At 38.8% G+C, this 18128-nt stretch overlaps 1 protein-coding gene across 4 annotated transcripts in view; it reads right to left on the minus strand.

Annotated features, from left to right (window-relative positions):
• The window catches only part of GPCPD1 (glycerophosphocholine phosphodiesterase 1), a 64569-nt gene extending 50217 nt beyond the window's left edge, over positions 1–14352 (minus strand). The window contains exons 1-4 of one of the 4 annotated variants that reach the window (XM_005891059.3): positions 14185–14351; positions 8819–8895; positions 5764–5860; positions 1676–1760 (exon numbers count right to left, since the gene is read on the minus strand). In XM_005891059.3, the coding sequence (XP_005891121.1) occupies positions 1676–1760; positions 5764–5860; positions 8819–8867 (231 nt within the window). In that variant the 5' untranslated portion in view covers positions 8868–8895; positions 14185–14351. Of the gene's footprint in view, positions 1–1675; positions 1761–5763; positions 5861–8818; positions 8896–14184 lie in introns of all 4 variants that reach the window. The other 3 variants (XM_070381247.1, XM_070381248.1, XM_070381249.1) reach the window with 3 other exon arrangements.
• Positions 14353–18128: the final 3776 nt, after the last annotated feature.

The following is an 18128-nucleotide window of genomic DNA, read 5'->3' on the forward strand; positions in this document are numbered from 1 at the left end:
TTGCACAATTGAGACAAAGTTTCTATTTAAAATCATTATTCATTTAAAAAGCGCCACCAACTTTAAAAAGAAAAGCGTCACTTTAAGCTGGCATATGGGGAAAAAAACTCTCTAGCCATATGCATGGAATTTATTATGTGGCTATCGACGCTATTGACTCTATTCCATGAAAAACATACTTACCATGGCAGCCCCTGCATCACACGGTACATGTGTACACGATACAGAGCACCTACTTAAAGAAACACACTCACCAACACATACTGTAAACTTTTGCAAGTATTACAAGGGGAAAAACTTGTTTCTTACTGTAAACAGAATTCTTGCCAATTTTTTGAAAAGACATTTTGGATTGATTTACTGCTTTTGGTTACATCTTCAATGAAAAGAGAAAATAGATTGGCTTAATTTGACCTGTGTTGCCAACAGTCTTACTTTAGGAAACTATGCCCAAAGGATTCATTAAGATTTTTCTTGTCCAGATGCCCCCTTAAGTAAAATTTAATTAATTTCACATGTTACAGATTTCATATACTAGGATCCTCAAATAAGCTTAGTCATAAGCGCTATGATCTACATTCTATGCACAAATGTTTACTGTATACTAAAGAATTCTGCCACAATCCAACCCCTCAGCCAAATAAATGATCTTTTCCCAAGCCATTAAAGTGAGACTATTGTCAAGATAAGCCAACATAATGATCAACTATAATGTAATTTAATTTTAATTACTGAGTATATTCACAATATATTTTTGGAATAAGAAACGTAATAGGTGCAAAAGACAGCTGAAGTGGGTTTGTCAGTTTTTTTTTGGTTGTTGTTTTTTATAATGGTGGCTAAAGAGACTGAGGAAACAGTGGCTGCTTGCATTTTTTTCTCACATGTATTCAAGGACCCCACAGGGAAATACATTTTTAAAAAGATCTAATCCACATTCTGCTTCCTAGACTCCTGCTTAAGCTCTTTTTCACATGCAGCCCAAAGTGTGCTCAGATAAAAATCTGAAAGAAAAGAATCCTTTCAGCAAGCAACTATCTTTAAAATAAGAAAGAATCAATTTTCTTTTCTAAACATAAAAATGAAAATGATCCCAAAATAATAAGCCATTGTGAGCAAGCAGATTTAGAGCTAACTGATACTTCAAAGCCTTTAGAAAAGATCCTGATTTATCAACACCATCACTGAAAAAAATCTAAAAAGAATGACTTCAGTTTTGACAGCAGTTAATGCAGCCACTAAGAGTTGGCTGCAGTGAAATAATTTTTAAAACAGTTACTTAAAAGTTGGCTATATACTCCTCTAAATATATTGTACCACAAACAAATCAAAAACATGAAACAAACAGAAAAACCCTTACTACTGGTTACTAACTAGTTCACAAAAGTTATAGAAAATGCACACCTATCAAGAACATTTATCATTAAAACCAATTTCATGATAAGAATACTGCAGAACATACTTACTATTAGTCTTTTAAAAAAATTCCACTGCACACACTGTCTGCCTCTGAAGTGGCTATTTCCTTTCTTTTGGGTACTGAAACATTATTAATCTAGAGTTCTTTTTCCTTATTTGATCAAAACAAACTCATTTTACTTTTAATGTTTCCAAACTTATTTGCTTTTGAAAGAAGTGTTCTAAAGAAACTGGAAACTAGATAAAGAAAACATACCTTTGGTTCTAAAAAGCACCCTTTGAAATAGCGGTACTGAACTGATACTCCTCTACTTAGTACAATGGTTGCTTTCCATAACATGCTGTGAGAAAAAAAGAAAGCAGCAGCATCAGTATCAAACTAAAATGCAAGACTTCATTAATTCATAAAATCCTTCAAGTAAGATGTGTAATCAATACCATTTATCCCTACAAAAATTTTTATTCGAGGTCTGATATCAACTGGGAACTGGGAACATAATACCATGCTGGGCCCCATGGAGCTATGGGGCTCAAGACCTTTGTGTCCCCCATTTCTTTGATTAATAAACAACCTTCATTCAGTCTCCATGACCATCCCTGAGTTCCAATGGGCAGATTCCAGCAGTTCTTAATTAGGGAAGGGAGGGGATGCAAGACCAGGGAGAAAGGAACAGTCAAGAGCAGCCTTGTGGCAAGGTCCTATTTCCCTACTAAGGATACATACAACAGTTATCCTTGAGCTATTTTACAGATACTGAAATCCCCTGCAGGTGGGAGAAGTCAATGGTATGCAGCCCACAAGCATGAAGACCCCAGACCAGTTAGACCTGAAGGTTTATGAAGTTGACTCCCATTTACCTCACCCATCAGAAGAAATGTCCACCGAGCTGATCACGCCTTCTTTGAGCAATTACTATAAAACTTTTGACTATCTTTCCCAATTTGGGACACATAGTTTTGAGGGGATTAGCCCATTGTGGCCTGCTTTGCCTAGCAAAGCAATAAAGCTGTCCTTTTCTACTTCAACCAAAACTCTTTTGTCTCCAAGATTCATTTTGGCACTGATGTACAGAGAAGCTGAGCTTTAGGCATCAAACACAGTGATGAGTAAGGCAGAAAAAGCCTTATCTTCAAGGAGAGTGCTTGCTTACGTGAATAGACAAACAAACATAGGAAGGACTAGCTGACCTTTCTGAGGGGACAAATTTTGGAGGGAGACCTCACAAGAGCTATCTGAGCTGAGACCTTAACAATGAGTCATACAAAGAACCAGAAATATTCCAAACAAAAAAAGGCAAGCAAACACTGCAGACTTCTGAATCTCTTCACTTTTCACTTAGCTAGGGATGTTGCTGCTGCTGCGGCTGCTAAGTCGCATCAGTCGTGTCTGACTCTGTGCGACCCCATAGACGGGAGCCTACCAGGCTCCCCTGTCCCTGGCATTCTCCAGGCAAGAACACTGGAGTGGGTTGCCATTTCCTTCTCCAATGCAGGAAAGTGAAAAGTAAAAGTGAAGTTGCTCAGTCGTGTCCGACGTGTCCGACTCTTAGCGAGCCCATGGACTGGAGCCTACCAGGCTCCTCCGTCCATGGGATTTTCCAGGCAAGAGTACTGCAGTGGGTTGCTACTGCCTTCTCTGAGCTAAGGATGTTACATGGCTGCTAAGAGGCTTTGAGGCTAAGGTCACTGACTTAACCGCCTGTTTCCACTGTCTCTTATTCTCCTGCCCAGCCTCTAGCTATTCCCCCCAAGTCAAGCAGAGTCTGTGTCTTATTTGTTTGTAAGTAAGTCTTACAACTTAATGTCTTCCTTTGAACTATTCTATTCTAACATATTCTAAACGCTATTTCTAAAGTTTGGACTCAATAGTTAAAGAATTCACTACAGTTCAAGATTATAAGTAATTTTTAACTTCAAATCATAGACGAATAGCATTTAAAGTGTGCTCCCAGGACTATATTACCTAGGAGCTTGTAGAAATGCAAAATCTCAGAATACATCTAAAACTACTGAATTGGAAACTCCCAGGGAGGGCCCAAGCACTCTGTAATTTAACAAGCCTCCAGGCTCTGATGATGAACACTTAAGTTTGAGAGCCCATGTCATAGATCATTACCCAAACATTAACTCAGCATGAATAGTTCAGTGACTAAACAGGAGCTCCGTGTGTTCTTCCATGATACCAGATGGTCAGCAATGCTCCCCACCTGGCTCTGCCAAGACAGACTTAAGGCATTACCCTTACTCTGACTCAATTCTGGTCTCTAACAAATACCCACAACCAGCTGTCAACCCTGGTCTCCAGCTACAACAATCAGATTAACCTGGCAATAATAAAATACATATGTCCTGGCTCCACCTTGGGACACTGGTTTCATAGGTCTGCGGTGAAGCCTGGCCACATGGAGTTCGATACACTGGATGCATATGGTTGAGAAACACTGCTGCACAGCAAGGACAGACCACATGCTCAGCACGTATGCCCTGACTACTTCTCCCTGATAAGCCTCAGAATCCTCTTCAATACAGGGCTCTAGACAGATTCCACCAACTCTGGGGTGAAACTTAGTTCCCATCTCTGCTACCAAAATTATGGCAAATGTCCAGTATTATTTCATAGATAAAATCAACCAGATTAAGTGCAACTTGCCCCAGATGTGCACAGTAGAATTAATATGCTTTAAAAATGTGTTGGGGTCCCTCTGCCATGCATTATTTATCCATCTTCCAGGAGTAGGGCCTAAGCATATGTACTTTTTTAAAAAAGCCCCTTTTAAAAGTGCAAAGTCCTTTTAAAATAAATTTTTTAAAGTGGTTTCAGGACTTTCCTGGGTCTAGTGGTTAAGAATTTGCCTGCCAATGCAGGAGACAAGGGTTCAGTCCCTGGTCCTGGAAGATCCCAAATGCCAGGGAGCAACTAAGCCTGTGCACAACAATGGCACCCACGTGCTACAATTACTGAAGCCCTCGGGCCCTAGAGCCCTGCTTCACAACAAGAGAAGGCACTGCAATGAGAAGACAGGTAATAGGGCAGATCAAGAATTCAGAGCAGAGGTAAACAAGTTCAGAAGGACATGAGGTTTCACCTCAGACAAGAGTGACAGATCCACAAATCAAGGAAAAAATAGCCACTTGAAGAGAATAAACATTTCATTTGTCTGTGACCCCAATATCGTTTGTCAACAGAATTTAATATATATATAAACAGAAGAGAATTGGTTGAGAAAACGTGTCACACAAATGACAGGGAAAATGGTATTCTGTGTGTTTGTTCTCTTTTCCTAAGAGAACATTATGGTCTTGTTCTACTTTCCCTGTTATTTCCCTGTGCTCCTCAAACTATCTGCTGTGAAGGACCAGTTTCTGTTTCTGTTACCCTACCAATACTTCTGGTCTACAACACATCCAGTTCAATAAGTCCATTACATGTATCGGTGTCCTAGCAATGTCAAATTGCTGTAAGCATTTCTAAACACTTGCTCTCAGTTTGTGCATTTCTCACATCATGCACTAATAAAAAATGTTTTTTGTCTAACACTGGGTCTACAGGCCACAGTTTTAGCAGAACTGCTTAATAATCATCTAATCTGATGTTTCTCCCTGGGTGCACTGCATGTATTTGTACACTACTTGCAATCTCATCTCTCCTTTACCCCCACACATACATTTTGACAATCAGTAACACTTCAAAATATCTGCAGGCAGAGGATTACCGTTGTTCACATCACTGATTCTATCCTAACCTCTTTACCACGTAGACGATGGAACTGAGGCTTAAGAGATATGGGATCTGCCCCAAATCAGAATGGCAGAAATGAACTGGCACCCAGGCCCTCCTTTCTCCACTCCAATGCACCAACACACCCATGCTAAGTTTAGTGCTGTAATTAATGTCAGTAGTGAACTCATTTCATTAGCTAAAAATTCTAATGCTGTGTTCTACTCTCTGCTTTTAATAGTATATATGTCTCAAGAAAATTATTTCTTAGGCTAAAGCAAAAACTACATTTTTTAAAAAGAGTATGTACCAAGAAGCCAAAGACAATGTCTTAAAAAGATTTTTAAAATAAGAAACAACAATATAAGCCTGTTTAGAAACATGGTATTAAGTACCAAAAGATGCAGCTAACAGCCAAGACTTGAAACTATTTGAGGTCAAAACTGAGAAACAAAGGAACTTGTTTTTTACAGCAAAGTTTGTAAAATGACTTTACTCTGTATGCATATGTGATAAGTTTGCTAAAAACTAAAAGAAAAATACACCAAGATATCTTTAAAAAAAAAAAAACAGGTTTATAATCTGAATGTCACAATTGTTTGGTAATATGACATGTCCATGCTTACCTTTCACCTGTTTCATTCTCTGGAAGAAGAGCCACAGCTTTTTGAGGATTCCAGTTTCCCAAAGCATCACAGCTTCCACATATTGCAAAAACCTCTCCTAAAAAACCATAATGGGTTAAGTAGGAACATCTCATTTTGTTTTAGGAAGTTGCACTGGTTTAACAGGCTGCAGAGTCCCCTTTAGCAGAGATGAAAGGGCTTCACTGGAGAAATGGGTTTGAACCCAGGTGGCACACACACTAGCACGTGTGGTTTTTTGGGGGGTTTCTTTTTTCTGTTTTGATTATACCTGCATTATTAATCTGACCCACCTCTACAGAACCAAAGGCAGAGAAAAGGAAGGATGTACAGGAACAGAATTTTCTTCATTTTTCAACTACTTACTGAGCCAATAATGAGCACCAAGAAGACAAAGTGATCAAGCCACAGTCCTTGTCTTCAAGGCAGCTTCCAATTTAAAGGGGAAAACACTAAAGGCATGTAAGTATCCTAGAGAAATAATAATTGATATTTTCCAGGAACTCAAACAGTAGCTATCAAGAAGTTAAAGATCAAGAAAATTATCAATGGGACATGAGCAATGTAACCATCACTAAAAAAAAAAACCCTCAATACAAAACTAGCGAAAAATCTAGTATTCTTTACTTAAAAAAAAAAAAAAGACTATCACACTTCATCTGAACACTTCTCAACACACAAACCAACATCACCTATATTTGCTAATTTCATACATTTAGCAAAAGTCTACAAGTTCTTGAATATAATTATGCAGAAGTCTTTAACTTATATATCAACACATTCTGAATTACTGTAATTAAAATTCATGAAGAAAAAGACAATGAACTGAGCCCAAATGAACAAAACTTCAGGATAAACTCCTTCACACTCTGTGTAGCTTGGCTTCCAAGCTTTGGACACTATTCCAGTAAGACTGAAGCTATACTTGGCTTTGGCGACCTGCATGAGCATTTTGTATACTTGGACTATCTAAAACTTAACTAAAATCACAAGTGTGGTAGTCATTCAGAAGTTTTCAGGGTTCTAAATACATGTCTATAAAGGCATACGGTGGTTATACATAAAGATTTCATTTTAAAATATTCACCAATCCTTAAAGTAATCAGATTTTTTTTTTTGCAATTAACTTAGGTTATCACTACCTTTTCTGATGTAAAGGAAAAAAAGATAAACACTTTTGTTAAAAACAAAGCACAAATATTTATTCTCAAGATCACATATGCTGCTATGCATATGTATAGCATATGAGATGGTTCCTAGCTCAAAGTATAGATTATCATAAAAATCACTGATTCAGGCCTGTTATATTTCTTTTATAAAGGAGAGTCTCATCAAACTTTTTCATGGACTCAGTTATTTCCTATTCCCACACAAAACAGTAGCTACTCTTTGTTCTGGAAAGAACATGTATCAGACATGGAAAAAAGTGAAACCTGGACAAACTTGGTTACTTTCCTTCTATATAAAAGCTCCTGCATTTAACCAACACCCTCCTACAATGTTACTCTTTCTGCTGATTGCCTTTGAATATGGCTTCTATGAGGAAAAAAGGGAAACTTTTTACTAGAATAGGCCTCTTTCTTTCATTGGCTTTCATTTATCAAGAGACTTGAATGCTAACTAAAGGAATTTCAAACAGTACTGCCACATATTTTTAACTTTTTCCCTCTAACTTCACCCCTCTCTGCACTCTCTCCACATTTAGCAGAGAATACATCCTCGTTGTTTTGAGGAGGAACACAAGATTTAGGCAGAAGGTGACAGTCCTTCTTGTCCATCCACTTCCTTTCCTCTTACTTAGATTCAGCTACATTCACATCTACCACTATCTTCCCTCTAGTCCTTCAGGAATTACATCGTGTCAAGCTGACTCCTCTAGAGTTAATTCTGCAGTCATCTTCTTTGTCTGACATGGTCAGCCCCTTCTAGCTTAAAGTGCCTATGCACAAAAGTCAATAAAAGATACAGGTCTGCAGTCTTCTCTCCACAAAGGAGATTACACACTGGACAAGAGGTGAGTACTGGACCCAAGAGACCAGCAATCTTCAACCTGCAGAATCTTGCCCAGAGGTGGAGCTGTCCAATATTATCTTGGCTAAGAATGTGTGTTAGACAAACACACACTATCAGGTGCTGTAATAGCTTCTGGATCAAAGATGCTTGATATATAGAATGAGTAAGTTAAGAGGTAGTGGGAAGGGGCACAGATCTAAACAAAGAAAACAATTTGAAAAAGCCCCAAAGGAGAAAAGGAATGCAACAGATTTGAGGACTGGCCAGTGTAACCAGAGTGCATTAAACAAGGAAGTATATAACCCAGGCATGATACTGTATTTTTCTATTGTTCATTTTTTGGGCTACACTGTGCAGGCATGCAGGATCTTAGTTCCCTGACCAGTGATTGAAAGAGGATAGAATTCATGCCCTCTGCAATGGAAGCCAGGAAGGAGTCTTAACCACTGTGCTACCAGGGAAGGCCCAAGGTGTGATTGCTCTGACGTGCTACCTTACACTCAAATTATTTCACACTGCTTTAGTAGATAGCAAAAAAATACAATGAAGCTTTTAAAAACAGATGTATAAGTAAGGAAAAAATTTATCTTAGCCAAATATTTAACCAACTTTTCACACTAGAAACATTTCCATCATTTTCATGCAACTTAAAACCTCTCTCACTGCTGAGGGCCCAAGTTCAATCCCTAGTCAGGGAACAACTAAGATCCCACAAGCCGTGGGTGTGACCAAAAAAAAACAGCTCAAATATCTTTATCCTATGCAAAATTCACAGCTTTCCTGGAAAATATGAGAATAAGACACTATTTGAGACAGCTTTTTGTTTTTTTCCTTGGGCTTACTATGCTCCAAGCACATTTCCGTTATCAGGCATGCCCTGAAGATACTTTCATCTAAAAATTAGAAAGATATTTAAAAAATAAATAAAAATTAGGTCCACTCTAGTAACAACTCTATATTTAAGATAATCCAGATAAGGAAAATGTAATTTTTAAAAATGTTTAAAAGTAAAGCTTTACAATACCTGGTAAAAGAGTTCCTCTTATTTCAAAGGTAACCTGAGAAGGTGTCATTCTGATGGATTTATTTTAGGATGTCGTGCTATAAAGAAAAAGATGATGTCATTTATAGTACATCTAGATAGCTACCACCAAGAAATAAGCTAAAAAGCACAAAACAAAAATGAATCTCAACTGTGAGCAAAAGATTTCAGAGACTAGAGAGACTGAATTATTTGGGAATTACCCAGCAAGTCTTAGGGCCTAATGTTACAAACCTATTCTGTAAGAATGCATGGACCAGAAAAAAACTGCAAAACAAGTGTATCCAAGCTTTTTTTCTTCTTAGAATTCAAGACTATCTTGTCACACAGTTACTCCTCTAATAAGCAGCTGTTTTGAACTCCACCTATCTTTCCTGACCAGGCTCATGTTTACAGTGGAGGGAAATATACACACACACACAACTACAGACAGAAAAAAGCTTGGCTCAAGGTAAGAAGGTTCCAATTTTAATAACAAGAAAACATTCAAAGAACTTAAGCACCATCCACTGAAAAACTGGTTATGTTTCGTAACAAGTTTGAGAATCTGCTTCTAAATGACCTGATAGCTTAAAAAAGACAAAACTCATTGCCCTACAAATCGCTTTTCAAGTTTCTCTTTATTAACTATAGGGCCATCATTACTCCAGTCCCATAGTCTCAACTCTGTAATCTATTACCAAACCCTGTAGATACAAATTTATCTTACATACATGCCTTTCTAAGTTTAAACTTCTTTAAAAACTCAAGCCTCCTACTTATATTTTGTCTTCCAATCACTTTCCAACAATACATTTTTATGTCAATTAGAATGCTTCTCACTTCCCTGGCTTAGAATCACTTCCATTATTTTACAGAAATCTAAATCCCTAAGCTCCTGGTGTCCTTTACTCCTTTAGCCACATCTTCGCTCCAGCTTGCTTTCCATTTCTTTGCTGTTTTTCCCAGCCTAACCAACTTATTCACCTTACCATCTCTTTATTTAAGTACTTAAGATAGGAAATTTTTAAAGACTTTAATGTACATCAATTCTCACGCAGTTTATAGAATTTAAATATAGAAAGAACACATACTCCACACAAAAGGCCACATCATATTGTACATAAGCTATCCCAACACCTCCAAAAAAACTTTTGTACCCTCAATCCATCAATGTTCCTAAAAGAACTCCAATGTCTTAATGTCATTTCCATTAATTTTTCAGCTTAAGTACTGTTTATTTGCATTTATACATTTTATTTCAAAAAAAAAATCCTCAAGTACCTTTCTCAGCTATTCATTCTTCCACTTTTGCTATGCTCCCTTCCCCTCCCTGTGAACACATGCACAACTCCGCAATGGTCATTTAATGAACACTAACACCCACAGTTAACCACACTTTCAAGGCAAAGCAGACAGATCTAAAGCAGCAGTTGCCACTGGAAGCAATTTTGTCCTCTAAGGGTATCTGGCAATGTCAGGAGACATTTCTGGTTGCCACAACTGTGGGTGATGCTCCTGGCATCTAGTGGTAAAAGCTAGGAGTGCTGCTCAACACCATATAATGCATAGAACAGCGCTCCAGAAATAATTATCCAGCTCCAAGTATCAAGAGGGCTAAGGATGAGGAATCTCTAATAACTAACCCTCGTGGGGGCTGCAATGAAAATCAAGAGTCACTATGCATCATCTCACCTACATCAATTATAAAATGTAAATATACTAAATAAACTAATCAAGTGAAGTCAAAGTCGCTTAGTCGTGTGGGACTCTTGGCAACACCAGACTGTAGCCCACCAGGCTCCTCTGTCCATGGAAATCTCCAGGCTAGGAGTGGGTAGCCATTCCCTTCTCCAGGTGATCCTCCCAAACCAGGGATTGAATCCAGGTCTCCCACATTGCAGGCGGGTTCTTTACCATCTAAGCCACCAGGAAGACCATCAGTCAACGTGGTTTCCTGTCACTTGTCTAAAGAAATCCCTATTTAGTAACTCTATTTATTCAGCTAGAAAACCCAAGATTCCACACTGGAGGGAAAAAAAAAAAACCTGTCCTTGATCAAACCACATATGCTAATCTATTTTCTATGTCTAAGAGTAAACCTGATCTATTTAAAAAATATTAATACATCCAGTTTGAGCACAGCCAAAGAATGTTTTAAACCTAAAATTAGTTCTAGATTGTTACTGGCCATTTAACCTATATAACTCAAATAACCTGATACGAATCTGAGTATAACCCTAAGAATAGGATGATTTTCTTTCCTAATAAATAAATGATTCATTGAAGCACTGCAATCTACTTTTAATTTATCTCTTACATTTATCTACATCAATCAAGCAGAAACCTTAAGGTTATCTAAAAAACTAGGCTTTTTAAGTTACTGAATTGAGACAAAGCAAAAAGCTCTATCATCCAGCAAACTGCTGAATAACCAATCTCAACATATAACCTGAACTTTCACCCAATGCTTACTGCCACAGTTACTAAGAACAATCTCATGTATATAATTAAAAATTGGTGCTTGATTATTTGTTGATCAATTTTAAGTAACTGTTTTAACCAATTTTAGGGAAACAGATATAATTATTCCTATGTATTAAAATCAACACCTAGTAAAAAATATCTAAATTTCTACTGCATTAAATTTTATGAAAAGGGAATTAGCTGATTACAGTTGAGCCTCTCATTATTAAGGTTGCTTGTAAGAGTGGCTACAGTAACTTGGGTGGAAACAGCTGCAGTTTACATTATGTACTATATACCAAAGCTGCATACACAAGCACAAAATTAACCCCACCCCTCTAAAAAAAACCTCACTGGGTGTCAACAATGCATCATCCCCAACTTGAATTGCCAAAAAAATCATATAATCTGTTTAAGTTCCACTCCCCGCACTGTCCAAATTTAAGGCCATTCCAAATAAAAGCCTGCAGAGCTGCTCCTACAGCAGTTTACTTGATGGTGGACAGAGGCCAAAATTCTGGTGCAGGACTGAAGTATACCCTTTTGGCACCCTGCTACCACCAAAGTAAAATACTGTTTTGTCATGGAACAAAAAATTTACACAACCAAAATTTCCTCTTCTTCCAAATATGCAAAGGGAATCTCAACTTGAACAGGGACAGATCTTCTAGATACATAAAAGAGTAAGATGGAAAATGCTAGTCATTTTATATACAGGAGCTGACTGAATATGTAATTTAACTAATTCACCTATACCCTCACGTACAAAACATGCTTCCTGAGATATGTTTCTGGTTTGGTTTTAAACATAACCTCCATTTTTTGCTTTCTGAAGGTAAGTATTAAACAGCATTCTCATCTGAGACTTTGAGTTGCATTTAACACTATTTTAACACATTTTTAAGGACTCGAATAATTTGCAAAATGAAACTGTAATTTACATTTTAAAAATACTTCAAAAATACTACCTGGCAAAGTAAGTTTTACTTTATTCTTTTTGTAAAATAAATTATTCTAACATATTCCTTTACCGGCTTGCAAGCTTAGGGAACAAAAGAGAGATTTCAACAAACAGAGGTACAATTTAGAACTAAACTGAAGTCACAGATATTTTCAGCAAAAATGTATTTTTTTCCTAGCCAAAAAGACATATTTCACTGTTTTCCTTCAAATATTTTTCCAAAAAAAAAGCAGTTTCCAATTCTCTAGGCTCCAACAGCTTTGCCTCCTAAATGCGTATTAGAAAGCAATATATAAATGCCTATACTTTCCTGAGCTAACTTCTGCTTATCCTGGTGGAGGATCATTATGATCCCTCTAGTCCAACCCCAGTATACTGAGTCAATACTTTAATCAAGTGTACATAGACATGAAGAGGCTTCCCTGGTGGCTCAGAGGTTAAAGCTGTCTGTCTGCAATGCGGGAGACCTCGGTTCGACCCCTGGGTTGGGAAGATCACCTGGAGAAGGAAATGGCAACCCACTCCAGTATTCTTGCCTGGAGAATCCCATGGACAGAGGAGCCTGGTGGGCTACAGTCCACAGGGTCGCAAAGAGTCGGACACGACTGGGCACAGACATGATGGGTTTTTTATTAAGAAAGCAGTTCTGAAGACTTCATTAAGCCAGGAAACTCGTTAATCATCTTTCTACACAATGCCAGAAAACCACTCCAAAGTTTTTTTCATTTCATCTAGATATTATTTTCATATATTTATTTTTCCTGGTTAAGTTATACACAAAGATTTGATTCATCAACTTACTATTTGCACATATCAAATTTTACTCACTCTGCCACTGAAATATCCTTTGTGGTCATTATTTGAGTCGAACTTTCCTAATCTCATCTTGTCTAGAATATCAGTTCTCGCTAGTGATGTCAAGAACGGACCGAACCATGCGCAGTTTTACCTGTTTGTTTTACCTTATGTTACTTACTTTTACCCAGAACGTTAGGCGTTGGAAAAAGGACTGATAACTTGTATTTATTTCTCAGCTAAGTCACAACTGTCAGAAATGCAGCAAGACGTGGCGGGGGGGGGGGGGCGCGAGGGGGGAGGCGGGGCGGAGAAGGGGCCGGGAGGGGAGTAGTGGATAGAAATTGCGCAGAAATAGGAAGGGCAACAGAAAAGTATGAAGAAAACATCAAGCCCAAACACCCAACCAGTTCCTCTATGTGTTACATCAGACTAGACCGCTGTCTCAATGGTGAAAGATAACCACACTTCGTGACTGAATTCATGATTCATGCCTGATTTCCTTTATAACCGGGGAAGGGGAAAAGAGGGGGATCGATGAACTAGGTTTTGAAGAGCTTGGAAAAAGTAGAGCTTTAGAAAAAGAGGCAGCTGTCTTAAAATTGTATCAGGGGTACTGATGTCTATTACTGGAACCTTTTCCTAAAAAAGTAAGGCACTTCGGTTTCTTGGAGTAACTGAACTATACAAGCACGCCCTAGACTACTTGGATAAGCAATTTCAGAAAAGCAGCAGTTGTCAAAACACTACGAATTACTTCTGAAGTCAGAGAGTGGCGGTGAGCGAGTCCTGCTGCATTTACGTTTCTTCGTTCCCTAAATGGTTCTTCCAATACTTAGGTGGTCTCATGCTCTATGCATTCTGGTATTACCGAAAACGCTACAGAATTTTCGTACGGGAACTAAGCACTAGGCAGCACAGCGTAATCGCGGCAGCAAACGATAAATACAATAAACATGTATTTACAGGATTTACAGAAGCAAACCTCCAGGCCGCTGTTTCCAGACCGGCTGCCCGTCCGGGGCGGGGGATCCTGCCCACGACTCGCCCCCCGCTCCGCCGCGTAGCCCTGACAGCTCTGCCGCAACGTGAGCGACAGCCAAGGGCCCCGCACCGAGCGCCCAGCCCACCCGGCCTCCCACCTCACCTGCTGGGTCCCCGGGTCAGCGCCACCACCGACTCCGCGCCCGACAGTCAGAGTCGCAGGCCGAGGTGCCGGGCGCCGGCAGTCAGCACCTCGCCAGCGCTCCCTCAGGCAGCCCGCAGCGGCACCAAGCAACAGGAAGCGGCTCCGCTCAAACCGGTTTCAGCTGCTCCAGACCAAACCGCCAGACCACCTCGCGGGGCGGGACCAGAAAGCGGCAAGGCGGAGACTGACGTCACGCCCGGCGGCCTCCGGGCCAATGGATGGCCGCGCGTTGGGGGCGGGGCCGCGCGATCCTGGTAAGGGCAGGCATTGGTGACTGAGAGCTACTGGGCATTCCAGGGGTCTCCGGTGTGGGTTTTTTCGGCTGACCGGGACCGGCGGCAGAGGCCTGACCTGGGTTCTTAGACACCTACCTTGGTCCCCTAAGCCGTCCTAGGACAAACTAGAATGGAAGGTGGAGCTGAGATCCTGAATTGCGTCTTTTGTCCCATTGGAAAGCGGGGGAGATTAACAAGATTAACATTCTGTGGAAGCTATTTCGTTACAAAATGGAAAGCGCACTTGGACCAAATCTTTAGGGTTAAAGAGAGTTGAGAGACCTCAGATAGTTGAGAGTTTATACCTTCCCTATGCAAAGGACGGGGTTCATACTTGCAGTATCACTTGGTGGTTATTATCACAGTTGCCCACTGGAGACCCTGTCAAACCTGCCTATTCCAATTGCTTTTAACGGCTTCCCAGATGCAGTGATAAAGAATTCTGCCTGCGGATACAGAAGAGGGCAAGAAAAGGGGTTCGATCCCTGAGTTGGGAAGATCCCCTGGAGAAGGAAATGACAACTCCAGAACTGTCTGGGAAATCTCATAGACGGAGGAGCCTCGCATTTTTACAGTCCATGGTATCTGCAAAAGAGTGAGACACAATTTAAAGACTTAGCAACAACAACGTCAATCGGCATGAATTGCATGTAACAAGACCCAGGTTATTCATACGTAAAATAAAGCTTGAAGCTAGAAAGATCTCTGCAAAACTCGTAGTCATTTATTAAGTGGGGGGGGGGGGGGTGCTTACTAAGAAGAAGAAGAAAAAAAAAAAGACAAGGTTTACTCTCTCCTTTGATGGTTCCAGAAAAATTAATCAGCCAACTTAAACTGTTGCTTTCCAGTCTTCAAGGTTAACTGCTGGTTTACCCGTAGTAGAAAATTGTTATCAGATTTCATTTAAAACGAGTGAGATTCCAACTCGAAAATTTCATAGTTATATAGCAATATGATAATAATATATTTGTAATTATATTTAAAAATCGAGTAAGATATGGAAAATATCTTAAGATATGGAAAAAGGACTCAAGAGTTAGCTCGAGCTGCAAATTGGTTAGAATGGTCCTATTGAAAAAGCATTTGGGTTAGAGGCGCTCTAGCTTTTAGACAGCTCCTAGTTTTATAAGTAGGATTTTATAAATAGATATATTTGTTAATAAAATAAAATTTTATATATCGGGTGACTGAATTTTATATTTGATCTTGGATTAGCTCCCAGAGCATTTTTGACTGTTGTCTATTAAGTTAATCAATAATTACTAAGTACCTGCTTAGTGGAAGACAGGATGCAATGGTTTCTTGATGTCACTAGTTTTAATCACAATTTTCATAAGGAATTAAAAATTCCTCTTAATTATGTACTATTATCTGCTAAAGTCAGCTGTTAACATTTCCTAATACCTTAGAGTTCATTTCATTCCTCTGCTGTTAGTCATACTTCAGTGATGAATTTCTTTCACATGTTTGCTTTTTTAAAATGTTTATACTAGATCTTTTTTTTACTGTAATCACTATTTAATCAAGGCTAATGTTTATAGTTCAAGTTGATGGGTCGAAACCATGCTCTTTTCCTAAATCCTATTGAAATCACGGAAGGATTACACATATTTGAAAATCACCGTCAGTGAGCCAGAAATTGAAGAATTTCTAGAAGATTTAAAACAAGCCATCAGCATTGGATAATTGAAAAACTGAGAAAAGAGAAACGTGGACCTGCAAAGGGAAAGAAGGGACCCCTGGAGCTGCCACTTTACACAGCCTTGCTTAAAAACTCTTATAATAATTCAACATATTTTAGATTATATCATATATGCCTTGTTATGATTGCTATATTAGAGTAAAATATAAACAATACATTCCTTCCTCATACTTCTGTGGAATGTTATAACTTTTGCAAGAAATGTTTAATGAGATTAACTTGGATCTTATCTCATTTAAAATATTTAATGTTATCTTATTTGATTAAATAATGAAACATATTTACTCATTTGTCCAAAATCAGCTGCATGATCTCTCTCTGTCTTTCATGTATTAACAATGGTAGTAGCATTGGTGGAAAATCTTCTAGACTTAGGTTCCAGACTTGAACTTAAATCCTACCCCTCACTATCTGTGATTGAATATAAATCTTTGGAAAATTTTTTACTGCAATTGATGAACTTAAATATATTTATTTATTTGTTTGCTCTGGGTCTTAGCTGTAGTACTAGGGATCTTCAGTTGCATCATGGGGGTGGAATCTGGTTCCCTGAGGTGGGATTGAAGCCAGGCCCCCTGCATTGGGAATACAGAGTCTTAGCCACTGGGCCACCAGGGAGATGTCCTCAAATTGATGAATTATGAGGCTTTCTTTCTGGACAAAACGATTAAGCCCATTTCCTTTCTTACTTAAATTTAGTAGAGGTGTTGCAGGAAGGAACCCAATTCTGACTCCATGTTGGAAACTACTTTTTTGACTTCATTTTATTATTATAATCATACTCAATGGCTTGCTTGGAGGACCCTGCCCCTCTGCTTGACTGTAAACTAAAGTGCCTTTGTTCAGCTCCTGGAGAGATAGTTTGTCCATGCCCACCTGTGAATAGAAGAGATTAACGCATCTTTGACAAAGGAGGCAAGAATATACAATGGATTAAAGACAATCTCTTTAACAAGTGGTGCTGGGAAATCTGGTCAACCACTTGTAAAAGAATGAAACTAGACCACTTTCTAACACCATACACAAAAATAAACTCAAAATGGATTAAAGATCTAAATGTAAGACCAGAAACTATAAAACTCCTAGAGGAGAACATAGGCAAAACACTCTCCGACATACATCACAGCAGGATCTTCTATGACCCACCTCCCAGAATATTGGAAATAAAAGCAAAAATAAACAAATGGGACCTAATTAACCTTAAAAGCTTCTGCACATCAAAGGAAACTATTAGCAAGGTGAAAAGACAGCCTTCAGAATGGGAGAAAATAATAGCAAATGAAACAACCGACAAACAACTAATCTCAAAAATATACAAGCAACTCCTACAGCTCAACTCCAGAAAAATAAACGACCCAATCAAAAAATGGGCTAAAGAACTAAATAGACATTTCTCCAAAGAAGACATACAGATGGCTAACAAACACATGAAAAGATGCTCAACATCACTCATTATCAGAGAAATGCAAATCAAAACCACAATGAGGTACCATTTCACACCAGTCAGAATGGCTGCAATCCAAAAGTCTACAAATAATAAATGCTGGAGAGGGTGTGGAAAAAAGGGAACCCTCTTACACTGTTGGTGGGAATGCAAACTAGTACAGCCACTATGGAGAACAGTGTGGAGATTCCTTAAAAAACTGGAAATAGAATTGCCTTATGATCCAGCAATCCCACTGCTGGGCATACACACTGAGGACACCAGAAGGGAAAGAGACACGTGTACCCCAATGTTCATCGCAGCACTGTTTATAATAGCCAGGACATGGAAGCAACCTAGATGTTGATGGATGGATGAGATGAATGGATGAGATGAATGGATAAGAAAGCCGTGGTACATATACACAATGGAGTATTACTCAGCCATTAAAAAGAATACATTTGAATCAGTTCTAATGAGATGGATGAAACTGGAGCCTATT

The sequence above is a fragment of the Bos mutus genome, chromosome 13 (assembly GCF_027580195.1).
Source record: "Bos mutus isolate GX-2022 chromosome 13, NWIPB_WYAK_1.1, whole genome shotgun sequence".
NCBI classification, from domain to species: Eukaryota; Metazoa; Chordata; class Mammalia; order Artiodactyla; family Bovidae; genus Bos; species Bos mutus.